At 38.8% G+C, this 21,176-nt stretch overlaps 1 protein-coding gene across 4 annotated transcripts in view; it reads right to left on the bottom strand.

Annotated features, from left to right (window-relative positions):
- Positions 1-21,176, bottom strand: part of LOC309647067 (carbonic anhydrase 13) — a 44,407-nt gene that overhangs the window by 9,685 nt on the left and 13,546 nt on the right. For 2 of the 4 annotated variants that reach the window (XM_082434046.1, XM_082434045.1), the window contains exons 2-6: positions 19,366-19,946; positions 14,794-14,991; positions 7,625-7,743; positions 1,641-1,736; positions 287-349 (exon numbers count right to left, since the gene is read on the bottom strand). In XM_082434046.1, coding sequence (XP_082290172.1) covers positions 287-349; positions 1,641-1,736; positions 7,625-7,743; positions 14,794-14,991; positions 19,366-19,402 — 513 coding nt within the window. In that variant the 5' untranslated portion in view covers positions 19,403-19,946. Of the gene's footprint in view, positions 1-286; positions 350-1,640; positions 1,737-7,624; positions 7,744-14,793; positions 14,992-19,136; positions 19,251-19,365; positions 19,947-21,176 lie in introns of those variants that run through there. The other 2 variants (XM_082434047.1, XM_082434048.1) reach the window with 2 other exon arrangements.

The following is a 21,176-nucleotide window of genomic DNA, read 5'->3' as shown; positions in this document are numbered from 1 at the left end:
AATGTGTTGCAACTAAAGGCTTCCTCTGCAAAACTCCAGTAAAAGAAACTAATTATGCAAAAATAGATGTAATAGTGATTGTTTTAGATAACTTAAGACCCCTTCATAATTTTCAAGAGATAAGTGGTAATAAGCTACTTCTGTTCTATTGGTCAAATATGTTCCAAACCTGCTTCCAAGCCGGCGGTATATGCTATGTCAAAGTCTGAATTTTTAGAAGAAGATAAGAGAATTCAGGAGAAATCAAGGAATATATTAGTCACTAGTAAATAGTAATTAATTTTACCTTTTCTTTAATGGAATCCAAAATGTCAGTAATCTTTTGCAGTTGGGGATTATGCTCACCAATCTGAAAACACAAAATTTCAGAAGAAATGGTTACTGTAGCACATCAGGTCTGAATCACTCCATTTCAGTCACTATTTTTAAATTCTTTTTTTTTTAAAAAAAAACCTAAGCCAGCCCAGAACAAACAAACAGTGATTGTTCTATAGTGAGGCTCTCTTTCACCTGCCAGCCTTATCACGCCAGAAAAATCTAAACAACAAGATAATATTACAGGGCTCCTTGGCTGAACTATAACTTCTATTCCAAAACTAGCAGTAACAGCTTCATATTTGTCAGCTTTATGAATGTTCAGGGTACAGATTCTCTTGAGAGAAACTTTGCTTAGGAAACTCTTACATAACACCTGCACTATTAAACCAGATGTGACTTTCAGACCTTAGATCCAAACCGACTATTGGTGACAATCAAAACATTAGATGAAAACATCTCCCACTTTCAGCTTAAAATGACTTGAGGTCCTGAATCAAGGGAATATATCATCATGAGGAGAATCCTTCAGAAAAATATATGTACTTCTTTTCATTTATTTGGGGTGTCCTGAATCTATCTGAAGGTTTTAAGTCCTTGGGATTCAAGTATAATGCCTTGCCCCACTTGGATCTCACTGCCACCACCAGACTTGGGGACCGAAAAAAGGAGCTGCTGCTATGCATGCCAGTCTCTGCTCTGCCCCATGCTTCCCCCTGTCCCAGTGCAACGACTAACAACATCAACATCACACAGAGTCAGGGGCATATCGAAAATGCACACCCTAAAGAATGTGGTCGCAGTGGGAGTTGAGCAGCCCAGCCCACCCACAGGTATTCTGACAGTGATACCTCCTGTGAATATCAGACAAAGAAAAATACAACAGAATCTTTTAAAATGGTCAGTGTGTTTGGGACAAAACACTATTGTGGTCAAACTAGTGCTTCAAGAATCAGGAACTTGAATTTTACCCTACCCTGTATCTCCAAATATTGAGCAGTCAGGAAGAGCCTATTATAAAGATTTTCTTCTCAAGATCTCAGTTGTTACTTCTGCTACTATTGTTGCTGCATCTGCGTTTGCTATTCACAAAAATATGATCAATGGACAATGAGATGTATCATAAGACAATGTTCCTAGGGTAGTTCTGGGCCCTTAGATGAACCATAAACTAATATACAAAACTTTAAAATTCACTTCAAAAGGAAAACATTAAACCTAGAACTAGTTTACTATTAAAAAATGGTAGACTGTCTACCCCATGATTGAAACTCTTTACCCAACATGGTTGACTAGTTATTCAAAATGAAATTAGTGATTCTCACCTGCAAAAATACGCCCAAGACAGCTAGTCCATCTGGCTCATGAGCTGCCTCAACAAAGCTGGGGTATTTGTCTGAATTCCAGTGAACAACGTGGAGCTGAAAGGGAGGAACACAACATAATTCAAATGTTTTTTTTAAACACCCTTAAAAAATAAATGCAAATAAAACATTCATATAGATCGTCTGGTATTGTGCACTTATATGTATAATGTCCAGAATCCTCCTCTTTACTTTTGTCTAAAAACTAAAGTACACAGGCGAAGGACCATGTCACTTTGGTCTGCGGTGTTCTGTGCTGAAGTCCACATCACTAGAAGGCTCTGGAGCATCCTGTCAAGCCTCTCTAGCCCTAACAATCTCCAACCATTGCTCCCAAGTGACTCAGGGATGCCCCATGTCCGCAGATGGGACTGCAATTGTGCAGCCTTCAATTAGACCCCAGCTGGCGGCTGAGTCCAATGCACGAGTGCAGGGTCATAGGCAAGTGGAGAAGTCACCCTCCACACAGTAGGTATTCGGGGACAATCCTGCTGCTGAGGACAGTGCCAGTTGTTCCTGAAACTGCCAGTCAAATGTTCATCACTGCAGTTTAAGACTTTTTATGGCTTGAAAATGCAAATTCTCCTTAGGGGTAATTATTTTTAGTGGTATTTACACATTTTCTAATTTCTAAGAATATGTTCAGATCCTCTGTTGAGAGCAAGTTTTAATAGGGAAAAAGAGGCTTCAGGGTCTTGTAAACAGAGGCATCTGAGGAAGAAAATGAGAGGCAGCTGGTGTTACTGATGAGGGGGAAAAAAGAAGGAAGAGACAAGGAGTTGGAGAACCCGGAACTCTAGAAAACAGGCTTCACCCACTTCACAACTTCCAAAGGTGTCCTAAATGTCCTACAATAGTAAACAATGCAGTATCCCAAACTCACAAACAAGTGTGAAGGGTTGTAGAATAACAATAAGGCAGAAGACCATTCTTAGAGGGTCTTCATTCCTGGTTAAGGGAAGGACAAACTGAGATAGAATCCAGAGGGCAATGCAGGTACCCAAATGACTTGGCCAAGATCATGACTCGGCCATGTTGTCCAAGGACCCTCCATGAAGGATGGACTTCAAATAAGATCTCTTTCAAATGAGTCCTTTTGGCACGTCGGGGAGGAAACACTTATTTATGAAGGGTTTCATGCACAAATCACCTTTCTGGCTGTTACAGAGAGAATTTAATATATTCAAATGAATGTTTTTACCCCTTCCTTTAAATATAACTTCACATCTTACAGGCAACTAATATGGGAGGATTTCTAGATAAATAAGAGTTACCATAAACTGGGAACTATAAAACTATAAAATAGTGCACCATTCACAAACAATCAAGGAAGACTGTGGCATATCCAGGTGGAAAATACAAAAGCGGATTCTTCTGGTGCCATGTTCTATGTTGATGTCAGATAGCTGGGAGAGGCACAAAGCCTGAAAATATTGGATGATGAAACAAAATTCATTTGGCTCACATGAGACAGATGATATTCCACTGTAAGGGAGAGGTAGGAAAGTATGCTAAAGTTGTTTTAAGTGGCTCCTTGCCAACATAGTTCACTTAGTAAGAGATGACACCAAGGAGATAGAAAGATGTGAAATGCCCTCTCTATGTTCACAACTCCAACGGATTAGAAAATGAATGTGTAACTAAAGAGACATAAATCTATCTGTATATCCTTCCACTGGTTAAAAACAATAATTGTTTGAAATATTATAGGAGACTAAAGCAAGAAAAATGTTTGGTTTTTTTTAAACAAGTCCTTCTCTCTGCCACACACTTTGCTTAACTGGCAGCAGTATCTTCAGAGCAACTGATATCAACTTTATTAGCATTTGTATTTGAACTAAAACTCAAACAAACAACAAACTCACATTTCCTAACAGTGACAGCCACAGTGATTTGAACTGAATGACAAGAAGTTATAGTAGCCACTGCAAAAATGGAAATAAGATTCTTCCCTATTGGAAAGCAATTTCTAAATAATAGTATTATTCAACTTTAGTATTTTTTTTTAATTTATTTATTTATTTATTTATTTTTGGCTGTGTTGGGTCTTTATTTCTGTGCGAGGGCTTTCTCTAGTTGTGGCAAGCGGGGGCCACTCTTCATCACGTTGCGCGGGCCTCTCACTATCGCGGCCTCTCTTGTTGCGGAACACAGGCTCCAGACGCGCAGGCTCAGTAGTTGTGGCTCACGGGCCCAGTTGCTCCACGGCATGTGGGATCTTCCCAGACCAGGGCTCGAACCCGTGTCTCCTGCATTGGCAGGCAGATTCTCAACCACTGCGCCACCAGGGAAGCCCTCAACTTTAGTATTTTTAAATTGCATACTATTGCTACATAAAATGTGCTCATTAATGTTGAAATCGTAATTTTACTATCAACTACACATTTAATATGCTCATTATGTATTTGGCATAAATTGTAATCAGATAAAGTTCCAAATATGCAGTGAACTATTAGCCTGCTTTTTGTAGATAGGTGACTCTCGGGATAAAGTCTTTCATGATTTAGATTACTTTAATCTCTGTAATGTCACAAATCATTAGATTAGGCTCCAAATTAAATTTTTAAAGGTTACAGCTTTGAATGTTTTTTTTCCTTTCATTTTTTTCTTCATATTTTTATTTTTTAAGAGGACACAACTTGATGGTAGTCCTGAAGTTAGGTACAAAGGCAGCTGGAAAAACTAAACAACCCCTAGGAATCACTTCGATAGCCAAGCACAAAGGGATCCTTTTGAACCTGAAACCAAATGCAAATGACTCCCAAATACCTTCATCTCCCACCCTGACCTCTTCTTTAAACTCCAGGTTTGTATCCAGTAGCCTACTTGAACACAAGACTAGAATATCTATAGTTGTCTCTCCAACTTAACATGTCCAAACAGACAGTTCATTCCTGTCTGCAGCCTGCTCCTCCCTGGACTTTCCCATCTCAGCAAATGGCACAACCATTCTCATGGTTGCTCAAGCCAAAATCTTAAGAGTGTTTCTAGATTCCTCTTTTTCCCTCCTTCAATCTTGACATCCTTCTCCTTGGCAAGTCCCATGGATTTTACCCCCCAAACATATGGATTCGTCTAGCTCTCTTCATCTCCACCACCCCACAGTACAAATCACCATCATCGCTCATGTGAACACGTTCATAGCCTTCTAGTTTGTCTCCCTGCTTCTTCAATGTTTGCCCAAACTCTTAGCCACGGAGCAGCTAGTTATATTTTATAAAATATAAAGCAGAACATGCCATTGCCCTGCTCGAAACCCTCCATTGTCTTTGTCCTGCTACATGAAGATAAACTCCAAACTGCTCACCAAGCCCCCCAAAGCCCAACGTGGTATGGCCTCTGCAGGCCTCTCTGGAACATGGCTAATAATTTCTCCTCTCTCATTAATTCCAATCCTAGAAGCCAATGTCTTTCTCTTCTAGAACATGCCAACCTCATTTCTGCCTGAGAGCACCTGTACCTGCTGTTCCCACTTACCAGAAAGATCTCCCTAGGTTTCCTCAGAGTGGCTTCTTCTGGTCATTCAGTCTCAATTCACTGATCATCTCAAAGAGGGCTTTCTTAAGCACCCAGTCACTCTACCAGATCATATGGTATTGTTCCTATCAAAGAACTTACCACGTCCAATTTATTTATTTGTTTATTGTCGACCTCGAACACCCACCAACCCTGAGGTCTGACCCAGACTTCCTCTTCTTCCAGTTACATTCCTATCTCAAGCCAGAAACACTGACTCCTTCCCTCCCTCACCCTCAACCCCAAGTAATCACCAAAGCCCACTGAAGCGGCACTTCCAGCTAGCCAGCCCTCCAGCTGCACTATGTCCTATTACCTGGAACATTCCCGAAAGCCTCCTGACTGGTTCCTTTTATCCACTCCTGCTTCAATCCAATCTATTCTCAAACTATAGCTTGAATGATATTTTTAAAACACGTGTATGATCACTTCCTGATTCAAAGCCAATCAGTGGCTTCTTGTTGCACTTAGAATAAAGTTTGCAATACTTACGTGACTTACCTTAGTAAGATCAGATGCCTCTAGCCTCCCAACTTTACCCCTGACAACTCTCCCCTTTTTACTTCATGATCTAATCACACTGGCCATTCTGTTCTTCAAATATGTGATAATATGTTATACTCTTCCCCACCCCCAGTCCTCACACATGATTCTATGCAGGTGCCCTCCCCTTTGCCTGGCTCACTCCTGCTCCTCCTTCAGGTTTGGGTAAAGCCTTTTCCATGAGGAAGTGTTTCCTGACCCATCCCTCCTCCTTCCCAGCACTCCCTTCAGGATGAGCACGAGTAAGTTGGGCCAAGATGGGGACATGCTAGGATCTCAATGAATTCTTAAAAGAATGAATGAATGCATACATGCATGAACAAATGAAATAAATAGCCTTAAACATACATTAAAGAACAGTGTGAAATTCCAGTCAAAGCTTCATCTTCTTCAGGAAGGAAAACCTACAAAGATGGCCCTTGCTCTGCAAGTAAGGACTCTGCACCTCTGACTAATTTCAGGATATGAGGGCCCTTTCCAGGAAACCACTTGCCAACTCAGAGTCAACCTCTCTGAGAGTATACTTTCAAGTTTATGAAGTTAGAAGGTGTAAACATAAAGCAATGTGACCAATTTTCCTAAGTGGCTTAGGAAAATTACAGTTCAGTGATCCAAAGCCAGTTCTTAATCTGCACAAAACTTTTGAAATTTAAAACATGTCAAATTTAGAACACAAAACTTTAGAAAGCAAACATGAAAACTATTCAGTAGGTGATATAAACTGAGACACTGTACAGGTTCAGGAGTCCTGCTTTGTACATTCTTGGCATCTTTTGTCCACTTTGGATGTAGATTTTATTCCTCCACCCCAAGGACAGAGCAGGTCCCATACCCTAAGCACTTGGCCTCAAGCAAAAGTGTTTTAGTAGGCAAAAAGGACGTTTTGGTTGATAGTCTCAGAGAGCAGATGTATAAGTCAACAGAAAAATAAAACTGGAAAGAAGTCTGTTTGCTGAATCTCTCTGAGCAGCAGGGCTATAAAAGAGTGTCTCAACTCCACAGCTCCGTAATCACAAGAAACATGAAGAAAAACTGTACTTGCCTGGTAACATTTGCTCTGTCTTGCCTAGACGACTCACAAGCCACATTATATATTTTCACATAAGTAGCTTTGGTTGAGTCATACAATAATTCACTTTCCTCTCATGGTAAAGCTGGGTGTTAGCAATATTTAACTGTATTAAAACTTGAAGTAAATTATGCTTTGTCCTTTAACCAGAGGATTAGAAAAAGTAGAATATTATTAATGAATATGATTATAAGGAAAAGAAGTTAACTCCCCAATGGAAAAAAACAAGTCAATGAACACTTCATCCTATTCTGCTTTACCAACGACCTGAATAATTACAGACTCCATTTTAATACCTGGGGTTGTAGAGGTAATGTAGAGTTTAGGAGAGTTTGTGACTTTACTTTTTTTTCCCTAAGAGGAACTTGGCCACTTACTATTAACTATATCATATGGACTTTACGTGATCTTAGTATATATTTGTGTCTGGACCAAATGTGTACACAGTTGGGCCTAAACCAAATGTTTCTTTCTCTCCCTTCTCACTGGCTTTTCAGGAAATACATCAGAGTTTATAATTGGTATCAGACAGACATGGGTTTCAAGCCATCTCAACTGCTTCCTAGCTGGATAAGTTACTTAGTCTCTCTAAGTCTCCAGTTTATTCATTTCTAAAATGGGCACAAAAACCCTAATCTCTAAGACTCAGGAGGGCCAAACGTGTGGCTCTCATGTTGATAAACTCTCATGCTGAAAGAATAAAGCAATTTCAGCCACTGAGATACCTAATCTGGCATAAAGAGAGTTGTCTTCTGTGTCCCCAAAATCCCGTCACATAGAAAAACTCTGAATGATGAATACAAGTCTGATGGCTCACCTCTGCGGCATATCTCACGCCGTCCACCACGTGTTCAGAGCCGTGATCATCGGTGGACCCCCAGTGAAGGTGAAACTGTCGTAACCTGTAGCTTCCGGTGAGAGGACCCCCACGCAGAACTAAACATCAATACATTTTAAATTGTCAGCAAGAAAAAAAAAATTTACACATCCTGTCACAACCCACAGCATCTCCCTGGATCACTCAACATCTCCATGTCCTCCAAGGAATTTTTTATAAATGTCATTCAGATGGCTGACAGGAATACAACTTTTAAATATATGAGGAGTAAAAACAAACATTTTAAAAGGTTAAAGAGTCCACAATACCGATTTTTATGGAATATCTTGGAAATTAAAACAGACACACTGGTTAAAAGTAGCAGAAACTGGGAGTTTGTAGAGGTAAAGAATTGCTCTGTTTAATGGAGGATGTCAGCCTCTCTAAATAAAAATGTGATGTGCTAAGAGCTCCATCTTGAATATGGTAGAGCAGCCTAGCAATACGGTCAGAGAATAGGCTTCAGAGTTAGGAGAACGCTGAACGCTCTATTTACTAACTGTGTCATCTTGCACAAATCCTTTAACTTTGAAACCTCAGCTCTCCTGTCTATAACCTCCAGAGAGTAACGTTACCTCCTCCTGATGCTGTTGTGAAAACAGAAGAAAAATTGAACACAAAGCACTTATCATGGGTTTCCCTGGTGGCGCAGTGGTTGGGAGTCTGCCTGCCAATGCAGGGAACATGGGTTCGAGCCCTGGTCTGGGAAGATCCCATATGCCGCTGAGCAACTAAGCCCGTGAGCCACAACTACTGAGCCTGCGCGTCTGGAGCCTGTGTTCCGCAACAAGAGAGGCCACGATAGTGAGAGGCCCACACACCGCGATGAAGAGCGGCCCCCACTTGCTGCAACTAGAGAAAGCGCTCGCACAGAAACGAAGACCCAACATAGCTATAAATAAATAAACAAATAAATAAATAAAAATAAAAAGACAAAACTGTAGTTCCCAGAGGCTCTCATTATTAAAAAAAAAAAAAAAAAAAAAAAGCACTTATCACTGCCTGGCAGAAAGTCAGCATGCTGGACACGTTAGCTATTATTACTATTTTATTGCTGTTATGATTACTACAAAAACTGGCAAAGTAAGCATGTCTTTTATACTTGAATTCTATGTTCTTGGGGAAACATGAAATACAGGACAAAATTAACTCTTTTAAAATAATCCGTCATATCTTTGTCACTTTGGCAGAGTATATTTTAGTACTTTGCCTCAACACATATGATCTCTAAAATCGCGGCAATAGAATCATATCTTAAGTATACAGAAAAGCTTTTTAGTAGAAAACATAGTCCTAAACTGTCTCCTCCCAATTAATCTTTATTGAGCATGTTTTAAAGGATATGTGAAGATATGGAAGCATCGCATGCTGATTACATCAAAAGCACTGCTAATCTCTCATTGACATTCCAACAGGATTAAGTGTTGGATTGGTATGGTGCAGCCTTAAACAATAGTTTGATTTAAATTACCCTCCTCTTCAGAAGATATATATATATATATATATATATATATATATATATATATAATCTCAAAATTTGTCAAGAATGATCCACCTTATATAAGAAGCAAAAGATGTTAAGAGGTATCGCATGCAGTTTTCTACAAACAACAAAAAAAAGGACAAGATAATACATCTGTCTAAGGCACACTCCTCTTTGAGCTATACTGTAGGAGAAAGCATGATCCAGACTGCCATCTGTATTGACCAGTACAACTGAACTCATTTCTCCCTTACTTGGTTTGACTCGGCTGAAGTTGAACATCAGTAATTAAGAGTTGGTATAGTAGATGGAATCAGCAGACGTGGGAATAGTCCCAGCTTGGCTACTAAAGTATGCCACTTTTCAAAACTCATTTAAGCCTCTATGGGCTTCAGCTTTCTTGTCTATATTTGTGATTGTTTGTCTCTGTTTAATTAGGAGATTGCACTGGATGTTCTTTAACTTCTGCAATTCCCGAAACTGCCTAAGGAAAAAAAAAAAATGGGAGCGTATGTAATAAAATCTTTTGTAAGGTTGAATGGTTGGGGCTTCCTTTAGACTCATCTGCATCCAGATTTCTTTACAATAAATAAAGATAGCTATGTTCAGAGCCCTCTGAAAAATAAAAGAGAAGGGAGAATCACTTACACCAGACTCTAGGGCTCGCTCTTCTGTTACTCTGTCACGAACAGATAATTGTACTGTTTCTTCTCCCACGCAACAATGTTCACGAGGGCAGAGACCGTCTGCTCGGGTCTCTGTTGTACCCATCCCATCACCTAGCACAGTAACCATCACAGAGGAGATGCACAATAAATATTTGATGAAGGAATGAATAAAATATTTGATTTGTATTTAAACAAACAGTTTCAAAGATGATTCACAGATAAATTAATTTAAAAGGCACATTTCCCTGACTCCATATAGCATGGATGCAGTGACATTCCAAACAAAAAGAAATCAACAGCTCTATTGTCTCTTTTTCCCTTGCTATTGTATAATAAGACCTGAGCTGAACCATGAAGTCATTCCTTCATAGATAAAAAGCAGATTAGAGAGCTTAAGTGATAGATGTGGAATTGACTTTGGGAGAAGATGCAAACAAGCTGGCTCAGGAGAAAGAAAGTGATACCAAAAAACACACACATTATTAGGGAAACATCCAAGAGTACTGGTTGATCTCTGGAAAACCTCCTCTGAATCCAGGGTTTAAAGCCAGATTAGCACGGCTCTGCTTAGTTAAGCAACAGAGATTGCCTTACTCTTTACATATCTGGACTTTGAGTGTTTTAACTAAAATATCCGCCCTGGGACTATGATGAGCAAATGTTTAATCATGAAGACCATTCTCTTGGAGCAGTGCTCTACCAAAGGAACACAGAGTGGGAAAAAATGAGTCACAATACCAAGGTTAATCACCAGCGTTGAGATGGTCTATAATAAAACAACTAAACAGCTAAACTATGAGATAAAATGATTAATGGTGACAAAAATTATTTTTTAATGAGGATAATTTAGTGTTTTCAAGAGTCAAATTATTCATCTTACCTTCCAACCTAGATGAATAAATATATATTGTTTCCATCTTATGTTTGAAAACTAGTAATTATTTCTCCAAAATCACACTTAGCATATATATATATATATATATATATATATAATACTTCATATATCCCTCCATTAAGATTTTTAAAGAAGTCTATTCCAAATAAAACTCTCATATAAGAGGTCTATAGAGATCAAGAAACCAGAGTTAATTTTTTTTTTTTTTAAACAAATGCCCTTGGTATTGGGTTTTTTTTGTTCTTAAAGGTGTAGGCTTATTTATTCATTTATTTTTGGTTGTGTTGGGTCTTCGTTTCTGTGCGAGGGCTTTCTCTAGTTGCGGCAAGTGGGGGCCACGCTTCATCGCGGTGTGCGGGCCTCTCACTATCGCAGCCTCTCTTGTTGCGGAGCACAGGCTCCAGACGCTCAGGCTCAGTAGTTGTGGCTCACGGGCCCAGTTGCTCCGCGGCATGTGGGATCTTCCCAGACCAGGGCTTGAACCCGTGTCCCCTGCATTGGCAGGCAGATTCTCAACCACTGCGCCACCAGGGAAGCCCCAGAGTTAATTTTAAAGTCTGAGAAAATTTTAATAACTTAGTAAAAGGATTTCTGTCATTTGCTATATGCTGCAAAGACCAACTAGGAACATATGCATTACACTATTAAACTTAACTTTTTTTTTAATTGTTAGTAATTTGCTTACTCTACTCACTTTCTGAAACTACACTGTAGTCAGTTGCCTAAAATGATAAGCAAGGCTGGCAAAACAAAATCAGAAAAAAATTCATTTAAAAAGCAAAACACTTGGCTGTTCACACATTTACTGTCTATCTCACTAGGATACAAACTCCTTTAAGGCAGGATTGATCTCATTCTCTTTTATACCCAGTGCCTAGGACAGTGCCCGGATCAATAAATGTTACTAACATAAAGTAAGAAAGAGACCTCACCTGTAGAAACACTCCCCCACAAACTTCAGTTTGTAAGGATGCTACTTAAGTGACCTGGGCATCGCTAAAGAGTATAGTCTTAGGACCTGTGAATCTAATAAAAGTCAGGGACTGATCACTGTATGGTAAACAGTTCTCTGAAGTAAAACTAAATGAACATCACATCTATGTTTTGCTTGGAATCTAGGAAAAGAAGAAACAAAGAGAACAAATCTGCCAGGATTATAGTGAGAGAGAGAGAGAAAGAGAGAACGAAGATAGGAATGGTCCTAGCTACTGGGGCTTGAATTCTTTTCAGAGCCAGGACAGTCTTCATTAGTCTGGCTTCTGGCTTCCTTTGCTCTGAGCATATGCACATCAAGTTACTCTCTGATCACTCATTCATTCAACAATTGTTAAGAGCTTATAATGGGCCAGCAACTGTGTTCAATGTTAAGTACACAATGAGAAAGTCCATCCCTATCCTCAAGAAACTTACAGAAGGAAACATAATTATAATCAAGTTTTATAATACATCATTGTCAGATTACCAATTTAGTTTCCTGTATATCTTGGCTTGGTGCGGGGTGGGGGGGTGGATCACAGAACTAAGGTATGCTTACCCCCCATCTTTTTCTGTTTTTTTTCTTTTTTAATATATAATTTAAGATCTTGTACATTTGGTTAACTTCAGGCAGTTACCTAGAAATAGATAACAGGATTATAACTAAGAAATTGACAATTTTTAGAGATGAAAATTAAAGAACAGTCACTGAATCCATCAAGTTACTAGCATTCCTAGTAGGCCTTTCTTAGCAAGAAAGCAACTTCTTTCCTTTTGACATCTTTTTAAAATTTCAGCACAACATATTTTATCCACAGAAAGGACATAGACCATTATTATTTATTATTATTTTTATTACTAGTTATTAGTAGTTATTGAGTATTTACTATATGCCAGGAACTATTTCATTTATTAAAACTTAAAAATTAGTACCACAGCCTTTAAAATTTAAATGTTCAAACAATGAATAATCCAGCAATGTTTAAACTATTTAGGTGTCAAATGGTAAACATTAATTGATTTCTGGTGGTTTTTAATTTTATCGGGACTTCACCTACATATACTAATGCATTCTGTACCCTAATGCCATACCATGGTGTTTTCCATATCCTCCAAGAAACATCATACCAAAAAAATGCTTTTAACTGAAACATACGTTTATTGAGTACCCTCTGTGTGCCAGGCACCATGCTCGGTAAAGGAGTAAGACACAGCTGTTGCTTACAGGGAGCCTTTAGCTGAGTGGAAAGAACCAACTGGCAGTCACAATGCAGTGTGGGAAGTTCTGTAAGAGGACAGGCCTGGGATGCCACAGGAGGGGTGATGGGGCCAGTCAGGTGTGATTCCCAGAGAGGTGGGACCTTGTCTGGGTTCCGAAAAACCAGAAGCTAGGGGGAGAACACTCTTGTCTGCTACAGCCAATAGGAGTTGTCTCTAATGAATTTCTTCTTGTGTGAATTTCACATCTACCTGTCACTTTTTAAAGGACTATTAAAATTCTGAAGAGTGGCTCCCCACAGGTTAACCACTGGTTGTGCAGCTGCCCAGCCAAAGAAGCCCTGCCAGGACCATGAGGAAAGTTTCACGCCTGTGGTCTCTTGACTGGTGGGATTGAGAGTTAACCTTGGTAAGAATGGCTTCTTTATAAAATGGAGAATGTTTTACTCAAGTTAAAATGGCTTGTTACAGAAGTATCTTTGTGTTTTTTATAGTTTGTACCAAAGAAAAAGGAAAACCAGCAACAATTTATTTTAGCCATAGCAGTTTCTACGTTTTAATTAATTTAATCCCCCAAATCACCGTGAAACATTCTCTTCATTTATCTTGAGACAAAAGAACGAGAATCATGACCTATATTTATGTAGCTTCTGTCTCAGAGGAATACTAAGTACTTTATGGATATTTTCAATTAACTCTGGTAATTTCATTGTGATCTAGATAGAAATGAGACCTTTGCTTATGGGAGAGGGCACACACTACCCATCACAGACGCAGCATCAAATCTGGAAACACAGACAAACTAATTCCACTGATTAACCCAAAGTAGAGGGAAAATGAGAGCAAGAGAGAGGGAAAGAGAGAGAGAGGGAGAGAGAGAAGACCAGGATCATCACTGAGCAAATTAAAGTAAGGTTTTTTATGAGAAAGTTTTAGATGAAGTACAATCTAATCATTTCTTATTCTAAAAGTAGGAATGGATAGCCTCAGTTTTTTGTTTGAGAGATCATAAACAGTATCAAACTACCATTATGGGTGGTATAAACTTTGTACTTAGAAACCTCGGACTACTTTTATAATGTACCCATCACATCAACCATATCTATTAATACAGATTCATAAAACTGAGGGACTGAAGGAAAGACAATTTAATATATGTAAAAAGTGAGGTTACTTCTCCACCCACCCAAAAGTTGAAAAGTATCATGTGTTAATCTTTCCTTATGCATTTTTTAAATTGCTCTGATGAAAGCGCATCACTTTTATGAATTTAACAAATATGAGGAAGAAATGTAATGGGCTTATAATTTTTGCTAACAATATAGCACTACATAAACACAAGATATTATTACTAAACTAAATCTGAACTTAATGAATAAGTGAAGACTTTCTTCCAATTAAGGATTTTTTAAATTTATTTTTCATTAATAGAGTAAATACAGCATTATCCTAATATTAGACTTAAAATAAAAATAATTTGTCTGAAGCCTTAAAAAGTGTTCCAAAATATGATTCTCTCTGATCTTCTCTTTAATCTTACTTTTAAACTTGATATGATCTATTCTTTGGGCAGGAGGTATACTTGAATAAGGATTAAATGTTCATTTTAAAAGGAAATGTTCTTTTCTACTTCATTCAGTTTTTAATTTAACAAATAAACTAGTTTTTTTTTTTGGTTGGTCTATTATTTATTCACTGTGTGAAAGACATTATTCCATGAACTAATCAAACAAAACTTTTATTACAAGTTCTAGCAAAGTACTAATAAGGAACACACAGTGCATAGGTAGTTCAAATATGAAAGATAAGAATGTGCCATCCAATCAACCAAGCTCCTCACCCCAACCGAGAAAAAAAAAGAAAAGCCAACCTGATTTGTCCTCTGTGTCATCAAAGTCAACATTGAAGGAATGGCCACTATTACTGATGATTTTAGCTGAGCTTGTGTCATACTTGATACTAAGAGGTCGTAGGGAAGAATCATATTTCACTTCTTTGGTTTTAATCTCAATTGGAGATTGTTGATCTCCATCAGCAATAGGGAAAAATTCATTCCAATGAATAGGACCTTTAACATATAGGATCAAAAGAAAAGGACTGAATAAGTTATTTCATTCAACAAATACTTGTTGAGCACAATGCACTGTACTTGACATTGAAGAAAATACAAAGATTAATAAAATACGATCTTTACCCTCAGCACTTTAACACCTAATTGTTTTGTTTTGTTTAACAAGACCAGCTGCTTTTATTATAGGTATGGAAACTCCCCAGTTTGCCTTAATTCATCTTCAGAATTAAACTCACCCTTGTAGACAAAAGAGCATGCAAGTTTTATAAAGTACTTCACAAATGCCTTCTACTGAACTAAAAACAACAGTATAATTCATCATTGAAAACAATGAGATTCAGTCTCAGCTCCAAGAATGAGCTGTGATAGCTCCACAGGTCAGGTTTATGGGCTGAAAGAACTAACGGATCTGAGAAAGCTGTGTAGCGAAAAAGGGTGTAGTTCTTTAAAATGCTCTCCCTACTTCTATCACTCACTGTATCTTCACATGTCACCCAGTCCTCAGCTCAATTTCCTGTGAATGTGCAACAGGCAAACTAAGGAAATATGTAAAATTTTCACATATAAAATGACTGCACCATGTCAGGAAATGTAATATTGTTGGTTTTCTGCAGCAGAGTCAGGCAACAATTTATTTCTCTCTTTCTATATTTCGGAAGGTCCTTCCAGGGTTGTTTTGCCAATATTACATTTGAATTCCAATACAAGGTACAATTGTCATCCCGGTCCTCATTCACAAAGTCAAAATCGCATTAAGTTCCCGAATCAAACACATGTTTGATAAACTGAGGTGAAGCGATAAACTGACAATTCCCTTGTCTACTCTCATTTCTCTGGGAGACTCATTCAAGTTCTGCCTCTCAAAATCAACAGCAAGGTTGCAGCTTCAAGTAAGCTCCAAGCCAGTCTACAGACTTTACAGGTTAGAGGTTCTTATTTCCTCCTCTACTCTGCCTGCAATTTACACCACCTCCACCAGGTCTGTAGAGCATGTCTGCTGACTAAGCTTTTGCCTACTCCACTAACCAACTAACTTGATTTCTCTAAAAGTCAAGTACTAACTAAAATGACACAGCATGACAATGAATTAAGCATTTGTTACTAACAACAACAAATATGTTTTAAAGATAACATTTAGAATGAAATTTCAAGAAATGCAAATATATCACAATTATCAACAGCTTCAATCACTAAATCTAACGCTCGTTATTACTCTTCTTTGCAAAAGAGAAAGCATAAATTCTTTCCTTTACATATGCTTCAGGTATAAAAAAGTCATAGCATGAATACATAACCACACACATAACTTAGAAATTGCTCTCTTATGAATCATACACTTTGGACTTGAAAGCAACTTGAACATCAAAAGTCCTTCGTTACATCTTATTACAGAAAAGGCATTGCATTTCCTTATTTACTAAGTACTTTCATTTACTTTTCTAACACTCTTTTTGTATACAATCTCATCCTTTTTTCATGTGAAAAAAATGTTCTATTTCACTGCCCACAAGTATAAGTTAACCTAATGAGAATCGGATTTCAAGTATGCAACACATACGTCATAATATATTAACTTTTTTCCAATCAGGAAAGAGCATCTTTCTCCTCTTAATTCCTTTATGCTCCTATTTCCAGTCCTTTATAACCAGAACTATTTTTAAAAGCAGAGGCAAGCCAAAATAAGATAAAAATAATAGCACTTTGCGTTAGTCAATATTATCTATTAACCATGACGGTAGGTTCATTTCCCTTGCCTTTTATGTGCAACGTTAAACCCATTTAAACATAGTTATAGAGATATACAGAAGTTCTTCCATTGATTCAGGAACTTTCTGAATATCCATAGAGATAGGTAGTTTTCAGTGATTGTCACATTTCCTGAACTAAACTAATAAAACTGTCAAAGGTTTGTGGAAGAAGTTGTAAGCTGTTTGTGAAGGTGGTAACCACTTCCAATGCCTCACTTCTTGATGTTCCATTTTATCATTGCTACTGTTCCCAGCTAAAGTTTCCTTTTATCTGCTCATTCACTGCTCTTGCCAGTCTAAACTGAAAACAAGCAACAAAACTTGCCCAGTCAGGATACAACACATTTCCAATAGGATTTTGCCAAGGTTGATTTACTTAAAGGTGTGGTCCTCAGAAAGCTATTGAATCTAAAAGCAGGGAATGGTCCTACAATTCTTAGTCGAAATAAAAAATCACTCCTTGTTATGGCTTTTCTAAGATGAATTTTTTTTTTTTTTACGTTTTCAAATTTTCATTTTTTTCTTCGGTTTTCTCCAATTTTATTGAGATATAATTGGCATATAGCACTATGTAAGTTTAAGGTGTACAGCATAATGATGTGACTTACATACCCCATGATATGATTACCACAATAAGTTTAGTGAACATCAATCATCTCATATAGATACAAAATTAAAGAAATAGAAAAAATATTTTTCCTTGTGATGAGAACTCTTAGGATTTACTCTCTTGACAACTTTTATATATAACATACAGCCGTGTTTATTATATGTAGCATGTTGTGCATTAAATCACTAGTACTTATTTATTTTATAACTGGAAGTGTGTACCTTTGGACCACTTTCATCCAATTCCCCCTTCCCACCCAGAGTGATCCCACTCTGGTAATCATAAACCTGGTCTCTTCTTCTCTAGGTTTGTTTGTTTGTTTTTGAAGCATAATGTATCTACGTTAGTACCTAGTGCACAACACAGTGATTCAATATTTTTATACACTTCAAAATGATCATCATGATAAGTCTACTTACCATCTGTCACCATACAAAGACATTACATAACTTTTTACTTTAGGTAAAAAGTTTACATAACTTTATTCCCCACACTGTACATTTCATCCTCATGATTCATTTATTTTGTAACTGGAAGTTTGTACCTCTTAATCTCCCTCACATACTTCTAAGATGGATTTTTAAAATTTCAGATGCACTTCATTGGAGACAATATTTTCTAACATATTAAAGAGTAATCAATACTCATTTATTGAAAATACACTTCTCCTTCCTAATCATAGTGAGGGCACTGTTAACACCCAGTGACTATTAAATAACAATAACAGAAATTATTCCAGCAGAGACGGAAATTAAAAGAAATTTGTTTTGTAGGTTTTTTCCCCCAAACATAAATTGAAAATTAGCAAAATGTAAGATTATAATTGTAGTCTCAAAGAGAAATCCACCTAAATTATACCTTTTATTATTAAAACTCTAACTTTCACTTGCTGCCATTTTTTAACTGGCAAGTTAGTCATAGCCTCAAAAAGGCTACAATTAGAAATGAAACTTTTGTTTCTTTGTGAAAGTAAGCTTTCTATAAATTAACTATACAGTACTGCTGAATAATATGCATGTTAATCCAAGAAAGTATTATTATTATTACTATCATTATTCTCAGACCTAATTTTGACAGTGATTCACTGTAAGGCTTTCGTGGTGTCACTTTGCAAACATTTCAAATAATGGTTATTTGAAAATAATCAGTTCAGTTTAATACAAAGGCAAGAAAAATGGTTTACTTTTGATAATTTAGGATATACAAGAAGAAAAGTATACATCTTATTATTACTGTTAGTTGTATCAATAAACACATTTTTACCAACGTGTTACAATGTCAATGATCCTTTGCTAATTCCTCAGTCTCTGAAAGGATGTGTAGAAGGAGAAGGAGAAAGCATGCAGACGTAGCTTAAAATATAACTTCATTTCTAAGAAAGAACCTAAAATCTTGCTAAAACCAGCAGTACCAGTCAACCAACTGCAAGTTGCTGTGGGAATATTTTATAGTTAACAGCTATTAAGAAAGTTGCGGTACATTGGTTGACAAGAAGGCAACGTAAATCTTCAATGTTGAAATTCAAGTCATTAAAATTTCTTAAGTATCTTTTCAAATATTTTCCATGATTTCTTTCCCCGTAGAGATAATGAGCTTAGAAGACTGAAAGCAAATTTGTCCTCAATTCATTGAAGTATGTCCTCAGATTTCTAAACTCGGTGCCTTTGATTGATAAATAGTTACTACTAGAGAAAGTTTTCGGCTTTTCAAATGAAAGCGAGGGGACATATCTGAAGATTTCGGGGTCTGGGGTATCGTGACAGGGCTAACGCACGCCAACTCACCCCCACTATCAACAGCCTCCGAGACGCTTTCCCTATCCACGCAGGACTAAGCCTTCCCTCCGCTTCCTGCGTTTGGCTCCGGGGAGCGCTGCTCATTCGAAAGACAAACCGAAAAGTTTCTCGCCAAGTGTGGATTGGCAGAGTGCGGTCGGCGGACTCCGGGAACCGGGCGGTCCCCCTCGGCGCAGAGCCCCCTCCCTCACCCCTCCCATTCGCGGAAGGCGCTCACCATTGTGCTCGCCGTATCCCCAGCTGAACCTCGCCATGGTCCCTCGGGGTGGCAGGCAGAAGAAGAAGTGGCGGGGCAGCGAGCAGAAGGAGGGAGCGGGCCGGGCGAGCGAGCTTGCGTGGGGAAGGCGGGGGCCCAGCTTAGGGCGGGGGCCGCGGGGGACCCGGAGAGCCCTTGAACCCCGGGGCCAGGGCGCTCTCGGCCTCGTCCGCCAGGGGGCAGTGGTGGGCAGGGAAGGCGCCCGCGAGGGAGGGCGAAGGGGCTGGGGGTGGGGGCGCACGGAGCCGGGCTGAGTCCTGCGGTGCGAGTCCTCTCACTGTTTGAACTCGGGAAAGAGATAGTGCTTGATAGGTAGGCGGGGAGATGGAGAGGGAGGGAGAGAGGGAGGAGGGAAAGAAAGCGAGAAGGGCTTCCAGAAGGGCTTTCCTGCCTTCTGAGAAGCGGTCATCCTAGAGAGGCAAGTGTTGCCTAGCGGGCCCTCCGGGGAATGAATGAGCCACCCAGGCCGGGAGCCGCCAGGCTGGGAGGTGAGGATCCGGCTGGAGAAGTGAGGAGGGCGGGGATGGTCGTGGTGGCGGTGACTGCAAAGACAATACAGCGCAATAATGACAATGATAAGAGCCACAAAAAGAATTCTGCTGCTATTTATTAAGGACTTACCACAGGCCAGGGTCTTAGCCAAGACGTTTACCCGCATTTTCCCATTAGATCCTCACAACAGTCTTTTGTGGAAGACACTATAAGTTCCCGATAGTTAGGAAACAAGGGAATGAGGCTTAAAAACTAAGTAACCGGCCCCAGATCAACGCAGCTACTTGGAGCCTGGAGGTCCCTCTTAAAGAGGAACCGATCTCCACCCGCCCATTCTTGCTGCCCCCTTCCCGTAACGCTCACCCTCTGCGGGCCTGTGGCTTGGGGAGTGAGGGCCCCAAGCCTGGTTACTGATACTCGGCCCTGAAATTCTGTTGCCCTTTTGACCCTGCAGGGATGCTTGGTAGGCTTCCTGCCCTAGATGGACGACGGAACTGACTGCAGAGCCTTGAATTTCTGTCCTCGTGTGGGTGTTCTGGGCTCCCAATGAAAAATAAACTGTGTGACCTGCCAGGATTATAATTACTGTTCCAGCCGTGTACAGGTTTGGGTTAGATCTATGTGAACTTTCAAATTGAATTGTGCAGTGTTACTTATAGACAAACTAATGCAAAGAGCTTCTTAATTGGCATGAGCCTTCCATAAAAGACTTAAGAGTGGCTGTTTAAATATCTTTCATTTTCTCTTGCCATCCACATTGCAGCTGCATAATGTGGTAGTTGCAAGTCCCAGGAAGTCCCTCTTTGGGTAACCACTGCATTGTTCAGGGACCACTAAATAAGGATCAATTTGACTATTCTTCTTTAGACCTGACCTAAATACCCCATAGTGAGCCTGTAGCTCCTTCTGCTTATATAGATCTTAATGAGGTTAGAATGAAACAGAAGAAATGCTGCACTTCATATAGCATTAAATACAATAAACTTTATGCTTCTCTTGCACCTAGGAGAAGGCCTAGGCTTCCATATTCCACATTCTGTGGCACAGCTGGGTTCATTTATGCCAAGAATATAATAGGAACCAAACTTTTAAGAGTAAGGTCTGATCTATATTCATTTTCACCACAGAAGACAATATGCATATATATATTTATATACACACACATATATGGGTGTATATAAAATATATAAATACAATACATGTAAGATACATAAGACATATATAAGTATCTTAAATTTATTTAAGAATGTTATCTTGAAAAGTTAAGTCTGGGTTACTTA

Source organism: Balaenoptera physalus (assembly GCF_965194825.1).
Source record: "Balaenoptera physalus genome assembly, chromosome: 17".
NCBI classification, from domain to species: Eukaryota; Metazoa; Chordata; class Mammalia; order Artiodactyla; family Balaenopteridae; genus Balaenoptera; species Balaenoptera physalus.
The sequence above is the reverse complement of the archived record's forward strand: the minus strand, read 5'-3'. Positions and strand labels throughout refer to the sequence as shown.